This window comes from Argopecten irradians, chromosome 4, assembly GCF_041381155.1.
Source record: "Argopecten irradians isolate NY chromosome 4, Ai_NY, whole genome shotgun sequence".
NCBI classification, from domain to species: Eukaryota; Metazoa; Mollusca; class Bivalvia; order Pectinida; family Pectinidae; genus Argopecten; species Argopecten irradians.
This window is the reverse complement of record NC_091137.1, coordinates 20,366,671-20,386,605: the sequence shown is the minus strand read 5'-3', so window position 1 is coordinate 20,386,605 and position 19,935 is coordinate 20,366,671. Positions and strand designations below refer to the sequence as shown.

Here is a 19,935-nt window from a genome sequence, read left to right as displayed (position 1 = left end):
TATTGAAAAAATAAAAGAATATGTAAATAGATGAATTGTTACAAGAACTTTTACTACAAAGGGTTTAACCTGGTAAAAACGATTAAACATGGTGCATTTTGTAACTCAGTATTGAAATGAGAGGTAGGGTAGCTTGTGTTGTTATTTTGAAGAAAAATAGCATACATATCAAACAACCCATTAGGAAATTATGGCTTTAATTTAACAAGTGTATACGGACAAAATGGCAAAATTGTCATAAAATCCAATATTTTTTTCCAAAAAGATATCTTTGAATGACAATAACTCAAATAACTCAAAAACAAACACACGTATACACATGCATATGTTTTTCTTCAATAAATAAACAAACCAAATCAATTTTCTTTCGTAGTATGCTATTTCCAAAAGTTAAATACATGAACATTTGGACTTCTTCTCAGAGGTGCACATCCTAAATAAGCGTAGTTGAAATAATATCGCTATTTCATTGCCACAAGCATAATCCAATAGGAGGCTGCGTCTTCAATGGTATTACATACGATGATTCTAATGCATGCCGAGGATAGCAAACTTGATGGCTTCCTCATTTTATAATCTGTAGTAAAGGACAAGAATCTAATTTCGTATATGGAAACTTTTAAAAAAAAGTAATGAACACTTTCTATTCGATAATTAATTTAAACGTAATTGATTCCGATAACAACAAAGAGTTGACCCATAAATGAACTTTAACATAAAATGTTAGTATCCTATCTCTCCCTTCATAACATTCACACCCATTTCTGTAAATTTTACACATCAGAAGGTTTCCCTTCCAGACACTAATACGTTGTACATGTAATTCTGTTTCTACATATCATTGCATTAATTTCCTTCCAGAAGAATATATTTCTTTTTCTCTTTTTATAAATAAAACAACCGTTTTTTCCAGCTTCGTCCGTCATCATCAGATATTGGCAATAAGAACCCAGCGTTTTACGCTATAATGAGATAATAAAATGTCCACATAATTAAAAGTAGTTAATAATGTAAAACTCTTGGATACTCTTACTATATATGTAATCATACTATATATGTAATCATTAAGCTGAACAAATCAACATAATTTGGTAATGTGATGAGAACATGGTGGTAATTTAGTGCTAATTTCAAACTTGATCGAATAACTATCTGTATATAACGTATCATAACCTCCTTTAATAATCCAACTCTTGCCATCAAAGTTCCTCTTTGATGGCCTCTTTATTGACCCCATATTTCCTCTTCGACGTCCTGTTCCGTCTTTGCATATTACAGAGTAACCTCCCTTTGCGGGTAGGTATCGATTGTTACATCATAATTATTGTGAGCGCAATTCACGTCGTTTTCTCCGAAAAGTATGATGTTAGGCTCGCAAACACATGACGTCATAATCAATACCTACCCACAAGGGCAGATAACTCTGTAATATGCAATTATATTGTAGATCCCATGGTTTCTCTCCGACATCATCTTTCCTGACCTTGGAGTCCCGTTTTCACGTCCCCTTACCTATCCTCAAAGTTCCTCTTTAACGTCCTCTTTTCTGACCTCAGAGTTCCTCTTTAGCGTCCTCTTTCCTGACCTCTATTACAATCTTACCCGTATTCGCGTTACTCTCCATGTACTTGTGAGCGTCCGCGATACTCTCCAATGGAAAAACAGTGTCTATAATGGGCTGGAGTTTCCCAGATTCAAAATGAGGAAGTGCAGCTTCGGTAAAGTTCTTAACAAGTTCTCCTTTGTACTGAAAGTCAACAATAACGGTATTACCGAAAGTATATTCAAAATATGAATACTCGATACGTTGTACTTTAGAAAGTTAAATGGAAACAGTTGAACTGGTTACAAGTATAGCACGTTATAACCTATTGTAGAAACGCATTATAAACTCGAAATCACACTGTACATGATATTTTGAAAGCCATGTCAAATTTACATGGGGACAGCATTAAAGTAATGACTGCAGGTTAAGACTAGCAATCGATGGAATGCTCACCCGTTTTAGGATAAGATAAAAGAACACAAGCTACCAACTTGAAAGTTTAGATTTTAACTTAATCTATTTATTTCTACCTAATTTTCAAGAATTAACTATATTTCCCCTATTAGGCCCGCCCCTCCGGCCCCGGGGGACCAGACTAACCGTTTATACAGAAGTGGTTCCTCTTAACCCACGGAAGCTACAGACCAAATAAGTACAAAATCCTTCATTCCTACAGGAGAAGAAGGATTTATTAGAATTTGTTATATTTCCCATGACATAAGCTAATAATCACTGAACAATCAACCTTCACCTTGTACTGGTGCCTTCATTTGCTTTTATTTGGTCCACACTCGACCGAGGAAGTCCAAAAGTGTTAGGCTAACGATAAAATGTTTGACAGGATCACGGCAATTGAGCCCACATTGTTGGAATGATGTAGAAGATGACACTTCCCATTTTGATTATTTGATACGATTTCCTAGTCATGGTCAGTGATTTTACTAGTAATTATCTTTTATGACATACTATAGAGAGACGATATTGAAATTTGACCGTCCGAAACAGCTTTCATATAAAATAAGTTTTGGCTGTGTGAATAGGATAATAAACCAGCAAGACGTATTAGCTACTGATGGGTGATTTCAGTCCCTTAAAGGTCTGTTGTTGTAACACTGTGTAATACACGACATACCTGTACAGATCGAGCACGTAGTGTGGTACCAGTTATTGAAATTCTTTTCCTCAATATCTGAGCTAACGTATCTCCATTAATGTTTCCTCCCCCTATAAATTGTTATAAACAAAACAAATATATATCTCCCTCCAAATATTCAGTATTCCAATACGTTAATGTACATTTCTTTTTGAAGAATTAAGTTTAAGTCAAATTAATTTTTCAATCACCAATACATTTTCTTTGTCCAATTACACCAAACGTACTTTATTTGGAAGATTATGCACAGAACGTTTTTAAGAATGATGTATTTCTCAATAGCTATAGTATCAATGTCGTACAAGAAAAAAATTTCGCACAATCAAAGCGCATAAATATACACGTTTACAGTTGCTATATATATATTTTTCAATATTGAAATAAAACTCGTCTTACCTAAAAGACCATAAACAACCCAGCGTCCTTCCATTTTCACACTTTTCATGTTTTGCTCATAAAAAGACCCTCCAATACAGTCCAGTATTAAGTCGACACCTTTACCTAAAGATGAAAAGTAGTAAAGAAACCACATGTCAATACTGCAAGGGATAGGTTGTCCAACTGTTTGAAAATTTTAAGAATTAAAAACAAATCAATTAACAGTTTTCAATGAAGTTTTAACAAGGCGATGTTAAAGCAAAATGCTCAGTACATTGACGTGTAATTGACATTCTGCAGAACATCTTACCGCCGGTTGCCTCCAGTACACTGGGACCAAAGTCGCCTTCCTTGTAGTTGAAACCTTCCACCGCACCCAGTTTCCTTGCTTTGTTTATCTTTTCGCTAGATCCAGCAGTCACAAATGACTTGGCCCCGACTAGTCCCGCCAGCTGTACAGCAGCTGTCCCTACTCCCGATCCTCCAGCGTGGATTAACACACTCTCTCCAGACTGGACATAACCTTGCAAATGAAGATAAATAAGAAAAAGGTATGATGAAAAGTTCCACAAAAACTTATCAAGATGACTTCTCATGTGTTTTGGAGCCTGCCACTACCTATTACATAACGGTATGAAATATTGAATATTAAAAGACAAACACAAATTTTTACATCAAAGTAGTTAGTGAGTAGTTAAAGTGAAAGGGATCTAGTGCCGTATACATCATACAAAAATGACAGTCATCATTACATTGATTACGATTTCGTACCAACTGTGTGAAGTAGTTGGAATGCCGTTAGCCATACTTCCGGTATAGCGGCCGCCTTCGTGAAGGTGAATCCTGTAGGTATAGGCATTAGAAGGTCCTCGTGTCCGGCCACGTACTCCGCATTACCCCCGCCTATATAAGTACAGTAACACGTGACATCATAGCATGATGGAAATCTTATCGGAAAGTACAAAAGAGAAGTGTAAATTTTGGTCCTCTGTGGTCATAACCGATAAGCATTATTTTGCATGATAATATATGTAATGAAAGTTAGCAGATTGAAGTCCCTTGGGAGTTATGGGAAATTGAACAGTGTCAATTTTCTGTTTGGTCTAATTTTGATGAAACGAATGTTATTTATGGGGTTTTTTTATGAATTATTATGCATTGATATGTCAAAAAAAATCGAAAAAAATATGTTAGAAAGTAGGTCACGGTAGTGAAGTTTTTTGTGTAAAAGGCCAATAAAACATAAAATGTGTTGTAAATCAGTCAGGAAAACACAAATTATGCATATAAATATTTTATATGTTAACCCTTTTAGGATTATTATTAACAATGATAATATACATCACCCAAACTTATATCATGGAATACATCGTTCAATATTCTTTGATTTTTATGTATTATATCAATGATAATATTTAGCACGTTTGGATACACGCCATCTGTTTCACAGTTGGTATGCAGAATTACTTAATCTACTAAACCATACACGACACCCTCGGCTTATCGTACTTTAAAATTGTATGGTCTATAACTTTCGCTCTTTTGGTCATAGCGAAAACTGTTTAAGTGTTATACATATTTTTCTCCGTCTGCCTGAGGTTTAAACTTTCTAATTTTACCACTTTTTATAAAGTTGCAGCACTGGGAGTATCTTTAATTATAAAAGTAAAAAATCTTTTTAACGTGTACACGTGAAAAATAGGCTCGAAAGATGCCGAATAATTCCGAACTCTTCCGAACATCGTCGCGACAATCTCGAAGTAAAACGAGAGTTGTGAAACCAAGAGAAAATATCAACAAGAGGCCCAGAGGGCCTGTATCGCTCACCTGGTTTGTAATGCCTAGTAATATTCTGGATACAGGTTCATTGTTTATTTTCTGAAGAAATTTGAATATTTACCTCTAATTCCCCTATTGGGCCCCACCATTCCTGCCCCCTGGGGGTCAGAGCCAAAATTTATACAAGCTCTGTTCCCCTTCCCCCAAGGATGTTTGTGGCCAAATTTGGTTATAATCCATGCAGAACTCTATGACTAGTAGCGATTTATAGGATTTACCTTTATTTCCCCTATTGGGCCCCGCCCCTCCTGCCCCCAGGGGGTCAGAGCCAAAATTTATACAAGTTCTGTTCCCCTTCTCCCAAGGATGTTTGTGGCCAAATTTGGTCACAATCCATGCAGAACTCTAGGACAAGTAGCGATTTATAGGATTTACCTTTATTTCCCCTATTGGGCCCCGCCCCTCCTGCCCCCGGGGGCTCAGAGCCAAAATTTATACAAGTTCTGTTCCCCTTCCCCCAAGGATGCTTGTGGCCAAATTTGGTTACAATCCATGCAGAACTCTATGACAAGTAGCGATTTATAGGATTTACCTTTATTTCCCCTATTGGGCCCCGCCCCTCCTGCCCCCAGGGGCTCAGAGCCAAAATTTATACAAGTTCTGTTCCCCTTCCCCCAAGGATGTTTGTGGCTAAATTTGGTTACAATCCATGCAGAACTCTAGGACAAGTAGCGATTTATAGGATTTACCTTTATTTCCCCTATTGGGCCCCGCCCCTCCTGCCCCCGGGGGGTCAGAGCCAAAATTTATACAAGTTCTGTTCCCCTTCTCCAAAGGATGTTTGTGGCCAAATTTGGTCACAATCCATGCAGAACTCTAGGACAAGTAGCGATTTATAGGATTTACCTTTATTTCCCCTATTGGGCCCCGCCCCTCCTGCCTCCGGGGGCTCAGAGCCAAAATTTATACAAGTTCTGTTCCCCTTCCCCCAAGGATGCTTGTGGCCAAATTTGGTTACAATCCATGCAGAACTCTATGACTAGTAGCGATTTATAGGATTTACCTTTATTTCCCCTATTGGGCCCCGCCCCTCCTGCCCCCAGGGGCTCAGAGCCAAAATTTATACAAGTTCTGTTCCCCTTCCCCCAAGGATGTTTGTGGCCAAATTTGGTCACAATCCATGCAGAACTCTATGACTAGTAGCGATTTAAAGGAAATGTTGACGGACAGACAGACGGACGGACGGACGGACGGACGACGGACGACGGACGCCGCGCCATGGCATAAGCTCACCGGCCCTTCGGGCCAGGTGAGCTAACAATTTTTCATAAACAAAACATGTGGTCAGACTCTATCTACAAAGAAAATAATGCTCGCACATTACAATATTTGATACACACAACATTTTACGGTAATGTGTAAATTGGATGTTTCAAATACTCAATCTGTGGACATATACCAGCATGATTTGCTCATATAGGCCAGAAGGAAAACGTAAACAAACACGTGTGCTTACGCTAGTTACCTGGCTCACCACGTGCAGGTTGTGTCGAACGTCAGTCACGTGATACGATTAGGAATCCGACAAAACCCGAAGTCACTGAACATGGCGGTGATTGAAGGCGCTTTATTCAAAATCAAGAATATATGATTCCTAGATTTCGGCTCTCTTATAGGCCGACATATGCTTTTGGGGAGCTAAATCATCAAGTTACATGTCAATGTTTAAATATCAAATGTTTAAGTTACATATCGTTACAGTGAAATTAGCAATACAACTTTAATAAAAAGGCCTGTGTATATCACCGGAATCCGACTTACTTCGGACACTCGTATTAATTCTACACTTTCTGTTATGATGATTCGACAATTTTACTGAATTTCACTTCCTCTTGTGATTATACTCAGTATGCCATTATACATGATGAGCGGCGAAAGACAACCGGAACTGAGTTTGTAGCTATGATGGTTCACACAAACCTAGCTCTACAGATCTTATCAGAACAAGAAACTGAAATCTCTCAAAGTCCTTCCATGGGATCTATTATATAACAAAACACATTAACAGCAAGGTCGATCGAATAAATCCTTTATTATTCAAAAATAGTACATGTATGTATGCATCAAATAGTCTTACCATTTAGAAAACATTTTGGACAGTGGAAATAACATTTCAACGTGAGTCCGTATCGTCAACAGGTAACCATCACAGACAGTTGAAAGAATAAAGCGAAAATAATGGCACGGACACATCACGGATAGTGGAAACAACATATAAGTAAATTCCTTACAGACTACAAGACCAGGCTCCACTTGTTAAAAAGATGATTAGGCTTAAGTTTAACAGTTTAACGACATTTTTCAAATTATGGTAACAAAATTTCTAGCCATACAAATTGTACAAAAACAATTAAAAAATCTTAAGAACTCCATTCTTTACTTAGGTGCTGAGTTCAGTGGAAATATTATCACAAATTTTGCAGCAAATGGAAAATGAACATTTCACTAATCATGTGATTAAGCTAATCATGCTTTTAACAACCGTGTCCAGGTCCCAATACCACAGTCTCAAGTTTAGGCTTAGCCAATCACCAATGACATCAGAAAACGTTACGTCAAATTTGATTGGCTAAGTCTAAACTAAGTCGAAGAGGAAAAGGGGAAACGCTATTTAAGTCAAGGCTCATACAGCTACATATTGTCAGATTACATATAGAGAAAATGATTCCTTACCCGCTAGTAGTGTCATCACTCTGTCTCCAGGCTTCCACCTACTGCCACAGTCTGGTCCAATCGTCTCTACAGTTCCAACAGCTTCCAGACCCAGGATGGTACTCTCTCCCGGGGGAGGGGGGTAACGTCCAGATCTCTGTTAGGGACAACATCAAGTGTATCTCAACTTGTTGTGTAATAGAGCGGTAATGGTATTTAAAATGCCAAACATTACTCTTGTTTGTTTAAGAGCGAAAGTCTACAAAACATAATAGAATATATCGACATCAACAACTTTTTAACAAATACCAAGCTAACACGAAATATGGGAGGGGTCAATACTGGAAGAACTAAACAAAAGACGAGTAATAGTACCAAATGTACAAAACAAATACCAGGGCAAATAGTTGTTAAGTAACAATTTCAAAACAGAACTCGGTGCTGATCTAGATGAAAGACGATAGACAAGTGCCCATTAAACAATTACATGACTGCGAGATGAAGAGAACAGAAATGTTTTACGATCGTTTTCCTTCGAACACGAAATACTTCTAATGTTTTGTAAAAATGACCATGGAATGTCGATCACGTTTGATAGGATATGCTCTGCAGTATTACCTGTAGTATGTCAGCCCTGTTAATAGCTGTAGCGTATACTTTAATCAAAACCTCGTGTTTTCTCAACTCTGGTATCGGTACCTTCTCAATGCGCATGCTTGAAGCAGCGCCATCTGGTCCAAACTGCACAGCATTCATTATCTGCAATTGCAATTTAATATATCAATATAGAGCTGTGTCCAAATATGCCAATCTTAGTGTTGTGTCCAAATATGCCAATCTTAGTGCTGTGTCCAAATATGCCAATCTTAGTGCTGTGTCCAAATATGACAATCTTAGTGCTGTGTCCAAATATGACAATCTTAGTGCTGTGTCCAAATATGACAATCTTAGTGCGGTTTGTCGATGACTACCACAACAACTACCTGAGGTGACTGCAACGTTGTCCATTTGTGTACTCCAATTGACACAACAAAGTAAAATATGTTCATATCATAGAAATTCATGAGAACCGTGTTTGATTCCACATATAATGAGTATCAACCATAACGTCACAAAAGTAACAATGAAAGAAACTTTACTGATAGCAGAGAACATTTACAATATTATTGCCGTTGACAAAATATCGATTCTGGTGATAAAATATAATTGCATGTAATGATGAATATCATTAAAGATTAAAGATGTAAATCGTACCAAATACAGGAAAATATATATTAACTAGGTCATAGGTAGTTTTATACTTCATGTTAACCTTGCTCATTTTTGTTCTGGACTTTGTTCTGGAGTTTGATATCCTCTTATGCTGCTGGTATAACGAAACGTGTTGGCAGGGTCAAATGTAGGTCGAACTATGGTATGTAAAATGGTGTCCCGTTGTCTGCGCCACATACATTTTTATAATTAACCTCCTTCTCAACATGCTGCATCATGGATACTCCAGGGGTTCCGATTACTTACGATTTATACACCCCTGGACTATCTAATAATAAAACTGGAAGCAGCTCAGCGGAATACATTTGACCAATCACAGGTCAGCAAAGATTTCCTTTGAAGATAACAGAGAGGGCGACGCCTAATATCAAAGCTACATAGTCGACCACAATGTACCGGTACTTTTGATGTACACCAAACGACTAAGTTACCTGTTCTATTCTGTTGCCAATTGTGCTGACGGTGCATTTTCATTTCAATATTGTAACTCAACAGATGGAAACATAAAACTATCTCCTGCTATGTGCGTGTTTGTCGTCCAATATGAAACTTTATCCCGCCTCAGACAAGAATCTTGTATTCTTGTTGGCTAAAATGATGTCACGTAATATCCAAGATATAGTCGTATCAGGTGAGTAGAAATCGTATCAGGTTTGGACGATACAGTTATCATTCTTTGTCCCTAACGTCATTAGGAACAAGATGGCGGTCAAGTAACGCTTCGCGACGACGGCACTCAAAGAGATGGAGACATAATGTTTGAATGAAACCGAAATCGGCAACACTTATTTAGGATTATTTAACAGAAATGGACCATGACAACGCATTCGAGTCTTCAATGAGGTGAAAATTGTTTTAAGCTTTGAGTCGTTTTGGTTTCCATACTCAGTACATATTGCATTTTGTAGTTACTTCATTGAAAGGGTCTTCGACGGGATAAATTCGTTACACAGTGACGGTATACGGAAGAAAATATTGGGCTAAAATAAACATGTTTCAGGCTTCGCCTCGCCCGAGGCAAGTTTATTTTAGACCCAATATTTTTCCGTATTAGGTCACTAACAAACTGTGTAACTAATACTATCCCTATGTAACCTGGTCGGTACAATCTACACAGCACTTGACCGTCACATAAAAGACAGTGAACGTTGGTCTGAACATTCCAAACGTCACTCATTCCTTGCCGTTGGTGTACCGAATTTAAAGTTGATCTTCGCTTTCTCAAATGAGAAAATGCTGAAGTTTTCGATGGATGGTTGATAAATTTGCGTATCATTAACAGCCATGGTCATTAAGGAAGGTCTCCCGTGTATGTGATGTGTTGTGTGTTTGTGATGGTTGTGTGTGTGTGATGTGTTGTGTACATGTATGTATATGTGATGTGTGTATGTGTATGTGATGTGTGTATGTGATATGTTGTGTGTATGTATATGTGATGTATGTATGTGCATGTGATGTGTTGTGTGTATGTGTATATGTGATGTGTGTATGTGATGTGTTGTGTGTATGTGTATATGTGATGTGTGTATGTGATGTGTTGTGTGTATGTGATGTGTGTATGTGATGTGTTGTGTGTGTCTGTGATGTGTTTTGTGTATGTGGTGCGTTGTCTGTATGTGTATTTGTTGTGTGTATAAGTGTGTGTGTTTATATGCGTATGTGATGTGTTGTGTGTGTATGTGTGTGTGATGTATATGTGTATGGGATGTATTGTGTGTATTTGTATGTGTTGTTTGTATGTGTGTGTTTATATGTGTATGTGTATGAAGTGTGTGGTGCGTGTTTTGGGATACAGCAGTATAAATAACTCTTTCCTATTTTCTTGAGCTATCTCACTGAAACATGCCGCCGAAGACACCAAACAAAGACAACCCATCAAGTCGCATTGTACTGACAACGGACAAACCACTCGTTCCACTCCCTTTATGCTGGGGGTTAACAAAACTGCCACTTTTACAGACTATAGCGTGTCTCGACTACGTAAACAAAATCCAGAGCCTTCCTCACATGGGCGAACGCTCAGCTCCATACCAAAACTGACGTGGTAACAAAGGAGACATTAGGAAGTATAAAGTCAGTAAGAACGAAGACAAAATCCCAAATGACATCGCATCATGTAATGGGGGTTCTTTTCTAACGCCTAAAACACGCATCTCGCACAACATACACGCAACACACCGCATACATGGGAGGCCGTCCTTACATGACCTTAGCTGTTAAAGGTAGGTTTCGCCCAATGAAATATAAAGACTACGAAATTGAAATTTATCCTATACATAGATATAATCTTCAGATCATTTTCAATGCATACAGCGAACAATATGGGTGGTCAGTTGCCTAGCTTGACCAGAAAAATACTCCTCTAAAAATAGAGCGAAGTCAAGCTTTACATAGAACATGACGTATTTTTTTCCAAAACGAGGCCGCAGCAACAAACGGAAGCGTGCAACAAAATGTCAGATAGAAGTGACAGTCTTGCCACGGCATGTTTAGTTAAAAAACAACAACAACAAATCGAAGTGCGAGGGACTGTTTATATATATCATATAATCTAAAACACTTCATGTTACTTACATACGCTTGCTAACTTTGTACACCAAATATACATGTAGTAAGTCTGCGGCTGTTTGTGCGCTGGCATATGTGTTGAAATTTAACTCACCACGTGCAATGCCGTTACACGAGTCCGAACAGATTCCGGCAAGTTCCGCTTGAGATGTGGCTTCTGTTTCTTCTATTGCTACATGCCATCTCTGAATTTAAATCCCTATAGATATCCTAGGGTGCTACCGAATCCATTATAATTTCCTCCACTTTGTTGCCGATTCAGATTTTTTTTTCATCTCACACACTTTCGTTCAGCCATTTTGTTTACTTTTAGTGCGTGACAATAATGCGCATGCGCCAAACTTCGACAACGCAATCCATCGCAGCTTCATTTGCATATTATTTTGTCTGACGGACACCGTAATAAATCAAGGATTTCCTTCAATTTTGTATTCAAGACACATTTGTTCAATCTCAAACACATAAAGAAATTAAATTGAGATATTTTAATATATTTTTACATCTTTTCTTCTGCTTATCGCATTTCATAAAAAAAATATTTATTTGGTTGGGCGAAACCTACCTTTAATAGGACGTTAATTAATCAAACAAACAAACAAACAAACTCCAGGTGGTGTCGGGTCGACGAATCTTGTGGTATCACCATGGGCAACAGGAAATTCCTAATGTCTTAAACACACCTCCTTCAATTTGTCAATCAATAACAGTATACTAAAGGGTTGTGAGTATTTTTTAACTAGCATTCACTTAAGGACATTGGTCAGCAGAACAGATCATTTGGATAATTACAGGTTAGCAATTTTTCTACTAAAATGTGTTGTTCCCTCAAAGACAGAAAATACAGCATGAATGTAACTTGCCTGGTGTAAAAAACGTCTAATAAATAATTGGTTTTAACAAGACATCATCAAGCCTATCGGTATATAACATGTACAAGATTTGTGGCATTCCGTTTTGTCGATTGCAGCAACAAATAGAAAACTTAAAAATCATTACCTATTAACAGTAAAAGTACATACAACGGTGTAAATTGACAAAATGTATATAACAGTAGATATAGTTGATATGGGATGCATGAATAACATATATAATCACTCTACTCCACCGTTTTATACGAGTGTTGGTGGTCTATATATAGCTACGTCAACACAAAGTTATGCTCAGAGGCGGAAACGAAGAGAAGAAAAGCGAGTGAAAGTAAAGCTCTGTATCAAGATACGAGAAAATGAAACTTAATCTGTAAGTAGGTTCTTATGTAATAAGGAGTGCTTGCGTAATTTTACACCACCTATCTGCTCTACTGAAGCTATTGGTTAAAATATTTCTCCGGAATTAACGGGTAAGATATAGAGGGTTGTTGTTGTCATAGTTCTAAATCATTTGTATCATCATTTACCAAAATAAAGTTATTATAGTTCTAAATCATTTGTATCATCATTTACCAAAATAAAGTTATTATTTGACGGAAATTGTTTTTACTTAAAGATTAGTTAACAGGCAGAATTGACATTAAAGAAAGGCTGTAAAATTCATTTCAATATAGTCTCATTAGTACATTAGGCATTGTTTCTATGTTTCTGTTGGGAGTCTTCGGTTGTAAACTACAATGTAGTTTTGTGATTCTTTCTATAAAGCCGACAAGATCCACTAATAGAACGCCTCTTAACACACGAACTGTACGTATACAGGTCGCATACAGGAAAGACATCAAAGTAACGGCCGGGTCGTACTTACAGAACCTTACAAAAAGTTTAAAATATATAGTAGTTCATCCATACCCGGAGTGGCACCACACAGTCGGCCCTGGAGGAGGATACGTATTCTAAGAGTACCGCCAATAATCTGCCTCGCCACAGAATCATAATGATGTCACACAGCGAGGCGTTGTTCTGTATTTTGGGGGTAGTAAAATTACACCTTGCAGATGCTATGTGTTGGCGTTCCACGAAATAGAGTGACATAATTTTGAAAATGAAAGTATACACATTGTCAGCGCTGTGAGGATTCTGTCTAACGGAAGAAATGATATACATGTAGCTATAGGCCATAATAATAACATTGATTGATATCCGCTGCTCTCACCATGATGCAGTGGTCGTCCCCGAGTGGCCAGTTTTGTGGGATTAACAGTTTGAACAAAATAATTTTATGTATTTCTGTCCGCTTCTAGCCACCGTAGATTTTCCGGATTTCCAGTGTTTGGCATTTATTGCACACCAGAAAAGAATTGCTTGTTAACTTTACCCTTTATATACATTTTACGTATATATAGATTACTACATGTATGTCTTATAAACACATTAGAGCAGACAATATTTTTAAATGCTTTGAGCTATCTCACATTAGAGCAGACAATATTTTAAATGCTTTGAGCTATCTCACATTAGAACAGACACTATCTTTAAATGCTTTGAGCTATCTCACATTAGAGCAGACAATATTTTAAATGCTTTGAGCTATCTCACATTAGAGCAGACAAATATTTTTAAATGCTTTGAGCTATCTCACATTAGAGCAGACAATATTTTAAATGCTTTGAGCTATCTCACATTAGAGCAGACAATATTTTTAAATGCTTTGAGCTATCTCACATTAGAGCAGACAATATTTTTAAATGCTTTGAGCTATCTCACATTAGAGCAGACAATATTTTTAAATGTTTTGAGCTATCTCACATTAGAGCAGACAAATATTTTTAAATGCTTTGAGCTATCTCACATTAGAGCAGACAATATTTTTAAATGCTTTGGGCTATCTCACATTAGAGCAGACAATATTTTTAAATGCTTTGAGCTATCTATTTTACAATTTATAACTGATATAAACAAATATCAATTCGTGTTAATCCATTGGTATTTAGTACGCTGGTAAGTCATAGACCCACTATAGACCAATAGATATAGAGAGATATCTTAGTCTATAGTGGGTCTTTGACTTACCAACGTGCTAAATACCTATGGTTAATTCTACTTTTACAGGTAATTCTGGGTTACATACCAGTTTCCTAGAAATCGTGAATCCGTGGAATCAGCCAATCGGATGCGACATTATAAATGGCTATATCATAGTATTATTTTGACACAGGAACTATTTTAAGCCAATCAAAATTCTTGTTACATGTACAAGACAAGCAAGATTCGTCCAATAATTTGATACGAAAACATTCCTGTATCGTTAATAAATACTATATCTGAACTATTGTTTTCCCTTAACTTCCTCGGTGATTTCCAATAATTTAGGCTAAGGGATATCTTTACATTAAAAGATATTGATGAAACTGTGCTCGGTAGAAAAAATGTACAATTTGTAACGTATACGCATTTGTCAGTGGAAGACCGATGGATGGGAGACAACTCGAATGTTTACATACCTCAGCGAGACACGTGCACACATGTACATGTAACTTAGAACCAAGAATGTATTTCTTTGTCAAATGTGAAGAATAAACCATTTATATCACTCTCACCTTTGATTCCACCAAAGATGTGACATGTGCTGCGATGACCAAGAGGACGCCAAGAAACATGTGTCGTTATATGTAACGGTCACTTTAGATCTTATCAGAGGTAAACACGGCGTGCAGTGTGTAAATGACAAAACGAAAACTGGACAGGGTGTATCCGGATTTAATCACAGTGGTACATAAACTATTTACAGTTGTGAAAACGGATGGATAAGAAGTATAACATTAACTCTCTCCCCAGAAAAAAAACCCCTTATGCAGGCCTACACTAACAGAGCTCAAATAATCACGTACAATGATATTGTGACCATGTGATTCGGAAGAGCAAGCAAGAATTCAGGCCAGATGATTACATAGGGCTATGCATCTGACATTTTAAGCAGTATAATGTAAGGTTTTATGGTGATATTTGTGGTGTTTTTCACCCGAGTGCACATATTAATCTATCAGATCAAATTATTTACGGTGAAAATATCGTTTTGGTGGTGAAGCTTTTGATTATACACCCATGCATGTGTGAACGAAATTAGTCAGCGGAGAATAAATTAAAAAAAAATAAAAATTTATTACCTGTTGTACCAGCATCATCGATACTCCATGGGCTACTATCACTGACGTTAGCAACTCTGCCCAAGACTATATATCTCATAGTTAAACTGGAGGCAGTTCAGGCGAAAAAACTGACCAATGAAAGGCCTGCATAGACTGCCTTTAAAGATTACAGAGAGTGATGCCCATCCTCAAAGCAACACATTCAACCACAGTGTATTGTTATATACGATTCCTTTGATGTATATCAAAGGATCAAATTAGACATTTACCTGTGTTTCGTTGCCTTCAGTTTTACTATGAGATAATTCAGAGGTGGATATAACGTCAGTGATAATAACCCCTGGAGTATCGAGGATGAATTTACCGGCAGATTGAAATAAATGTAGGCGTACTAGTAGTTAGTATCATTCAGTGGGCATTGTCTAGACTTCTGACAGAGACAATGTAATAAATATCTAACATTTTCGATCTTTGTTTCTTTGATAAATCAAGTAATTGTTATATTTTATTTTGTGAGGTGGAAATTTTAAATCAAACTTTCCACCCCACTCGATGTAATGTAACTATTTCACCAAGAAACATGGAATATCCTCTATTTAGCTAGTAATGTAACACAGCGCATTCCTTGCACTAGTTGCAATATTGTAGCTCTAAAGACTTCTAGACAGGAAAATGTGTTGTCTTTCGGGTCGAAAGGTAGATGTAGAGTAGGCCCGGGTACGTATATTCGTTTTATACTTGCACTACCTGTTGTTTCAGCAAATCATCATTAAACAATAGTCTGTACACTTTATTTAAGGATTAACTTGAATAGATTTTTATGTTATGGGAATATAAACCACAAATCTGAGTGTTGTCTAAATACACGCGAAGCGGTTTATGATGAAAGTACACTCAGAATTTTGTGTTATATCTCCATAACATAAAAAAATCTATTCAAATGAATCCTTATAATTCAAATTACTAAAGATAAACTCTTCAATATTCAAAATTCATTTTGGGATTTTTTTGCCGTCATTTCAGCCAATCAGAAGCGACGTTACAGCTGATAAAGTAAATTTTTCAGCCAGTGATCGCCACTCAATTTATTATTTGTTATTCTATAGTAAATACCAATCCGAGTATTAGATATGCAAACAGAGCTTCACAGCATGGAGAGTTTTACAATTGCAACCAGTTTAAACATGGAGTTTGTTTAAGCATTGAACGTCATTCAATTTGCATTCATAGCGAATATGAATACCAACTGGAAAGGGGCAAATTCCATGAAGCGCGCTATATTTCCAATATATTTATTTATTTTCTTTTATTGTTTCACTGGCACGACAATTGTGACGTCACAATGATAATGACGTTATAATAAGCGATAGAAGTTCATAGTCTGTATGACTGCCAAATGCGCCTTATAAGGTTACATAGTCTGACTGCAGTGAAAATGTAAATATATGTATATCATATACACCGGGGCTAATCGTACAAACCGGGTTACGCTATTTACGCTCGTGGAAACGCTTCTTTTACAAAGAAAATGTCGTCAAGGGGTGCGTATGTGATAAATATTTGATAAATTTTATGACATGAATTCATTTTTATCTCTGTCTCTCGTTTAGATATAAATTTCTTTGAATATATAACAAAAATCACACTTTTCAACGATGATATGGCGTACCCGTCTATACTGTGTGCGACATATAGGACAAAGTATAATACAATAAAACATAAAATTTACTTTTACGCATTGGTGAAACATTCTACTGTTCCGTGGGCAATTTTTTTTTCACCGAGCAAATATTTATCGCGTATGTTTCCCAAGACGACATTTTCTAAGTAAAAGAAGTGTTTCCACGAGCGTAAATAGCGTAGCTCGGTTTGTACGATTAGCCCCAGTGTATATGGTCGAGTAAGGTCGACTTGTGTTATAATATTTGTCACATTTTACATAGATATTTTGTAAGAGGGATGACACGTGATGATTGGAAAAGCGATTTCTATAATTTGGCAGGAGGGCAAAAATTGATTTGGTTAGATATCTCTCAAGAAGGACATCATAATAATAAAAGTGTACGTTCATGTAAGACTGTCTTTGAAAAGATATTTCTTAACTCAATGTGATAAATTTGTTCAAGTTATGATATAGCTGTTTTATAAAAGAAATAAAATAAAAAGTAAAAAAAAAATGTATTCCAATTGCACGATAACAACAGTAGAGTCAGGGGCCATGCACAGAAAATGTTCAAGAAAGGTAGCGATTGGAAATAAGGAAAAACTTTTTTGTGTTTGTACTTGACAAATGGTACGAAACAATTACAACACCTACTGGATAATCACAGGAAAATAATCATGAAGGTATTTACACATTTTATAATCATACAAATTGTAACAGACAGTTGTGCACATGAACTTATTGTAAATATGAAAAATGAGTCTTACAGCTTACGTCCATCATTTTCATTTACGTATCAAATCATGTTTACGGTGGCTGAGAGCGGACATGAAATAAAAAAAACTATTGCGTGGGAACGAAATGTTATTACGTGGGAACGAAATATTATTGCGTTCAAACGAAATAACTATTGAGCTCGTTATCATACATGGATGATTTGACAGTAATCATGCCACCGTTGTAATATGATATGGCCTACAACTTTTGAAATGGCACCTTATCTAAAAAAGATGTTTTCCTATTTTTTAAGTTTTGTTTATTGTATTATACTTTATATATTCAATGAAATGTATATAATTGTATTTATCTTGTCCGTACAACAGAGTATCTTGTACATGTATGAACAACTTAGCATATAAACTTGTACGTACAAGATACTACGTTGTAAGTGCAAATGTACAAGATAATAATTTGTACGTACAAGATACTAGGTTGTACGTACATGATACAACGATGCACGTACTAACGTACAAGATAATAGTTTGTGCATACGTACGTTCAAACGCACACGATACTGTAACAATAGTAACTAATAAAATACTAAGTAATACATACAAGATAATTAGTTGTTCGGAGTTAAAGAGTGAGAGAGAGGATCACCTTGACGACAACCACGTTCAAGTTTATAGAAAGATTACATATGGCCATTATTAATTATGCAAATCTTTGAAACATTATGAAATATTTTAAACCAATTTAAAAGATAAAATAAAAAGTTAAAAGACTCTAATCCTTTCCTTTATCAATGAAATTCCATTCAATAGAATCTTCTTCAAGGTAAAGGACATAATAGCAACCTTTCATCACATCATACATCAATCAAGTGTTATCATCAATACATTTGCCTAAATGAAGTTAGTTTCTTTAATACTTTTTGAAAGTATTTGTTTATTTTTGTTTGGTCTTGCAGCATCCTCGATTTTCAAGGGTAACAATCACTTACGATCTTTGCACCCTACTATGTCATAACAAACTGGTAGCATCAAAGGCACGCAGTACACGAGTGACGCTCTAACTTTACCATATTCTATGTCATTAATTACTGATGATGAACACATCATTAAGTAGTCACGGCTACCGTAGGCACAATCCCTTCAACAAACGTCTGAGACTGTCATATCATCAACAGTACTTATTTATTTTCTGTTGTTTCATACACAGGGATCTGAGAATTAGTTACAGTTTATATAATTATGGTCCCACCAGAGTGTTCCAAGACCATTTTTAGACGTTTTAGAGGTCTAAGTCAAAAATCGGTAAAGATTACAAAAAAGTCTTTTACCTATTTTTGATCTAGATCTTTAAAACTTCTAAAAATGTTCTTAGGGCAAGGCAAGTCCATGACTATAGAACCGTTTGACTAATTCTCAGATCCCTCTGGTTGCACATTCCAATAACGGCAATGTCCTATGTGATGGCTGTCGATATTGAAAGCTTTTCTACCAGGTGTACATGTATTTACATTGCGTATGCATGATAAGTTACTTGTTTCAACATCCATGTATAGGAGATTGAATTAGGTCGAGTGTTACTGGAGGGTAGCGACATTTCATGGATGACTGGGTATTTTTCTGTGGTCGATACTAATAGTGTGGGTGGCTGATTGAAGGACGGTCCAAGGCCATATAAGTCTGCTGTTAGGGAATGTGACATCACCAGCAACAATCCGGTAGCTGATAGAAGCTCTGCCTAAGACCATAGGTATGCTGTTGACAAGTGGTTTTTTTCTCCGTGTCAGAAGGACCAGTAAGGTATGCATATACCTGTTGATTATTATGTCACGATACAAAATGTATTGGTAAAATATATTATGCATACCTGAAAAATAAGTTTTATGGTGTAGTTTGTAAAACCTTTTTGATATGCAGACGTTGACGTGTATCAGCCAGAGGCTGCATTGTAGCAGAAAACACATGTCTAAGTTGTCGGACGTTTTTAAATCAATTTTATTGAGAAACACTTCTAAAACTAATACAGGTCCCGAGGACCTCTTGGTCACGTGTCGTATCTCTAGATCTGACACCTTATCTTTGCTGTTTACTTGGAGTAAAAGGCGACTGTGATTACAT

At 36.6% G+C, this 19,935-nt stretch overlaps 1 protein-coding gene across 3 annotated transcripts; it reads right to left on the bottom strand.

Annotated features, from left to right (window-relative positions):
* Positions 1-640: 640 nt before the first annotated feature.
* Positions 641-15,000, bottom strand: LOC138320893 (quinone oxidoreductase PIG3-like). Of its 3 annotated transcripts, none has more exons than XM_069264184.1 (8): positions 14,875-15,000; positions 8,187-8,327; positions 7,590-7,725; positions 3,849-3,980; positions 3,388-3,600; positions 3,096-3,200; positions 2,679-2,770; positions 641-1,747 (listed from the first exon to the last, which is right to left on the bottom strand). In XM_069264184.1, the coding sequence occupies exons 1-8, from the start codon at positions 14,932-14,934 to the stop codon at positions 1,553-1,555; spliced, it is 1,074 nt and encodes a 357-aa protein (XP_069120285.1). In that variant the 5' UTR covers positions 14,935-15,000; the 3' UTR covers positions 641-1,552. The 3 variants fall into 3 exon arrangements, with proteins under 3 accessions (XP_069120285.1, XP_069120288.1, XP_069120284.1); XM_069264187.1 differs by lacking the exon at positions 14,875-15,000 and adding an exon at positions 14,406-14,424; XM_069264183.1 differs by lacking the exon at positions 14,875-15,000 and adding an exon at positions 13,187-13,342.
* Between the last annotated feature and the right edge of the window lie 4,935 nt (positions 15,001-19,935).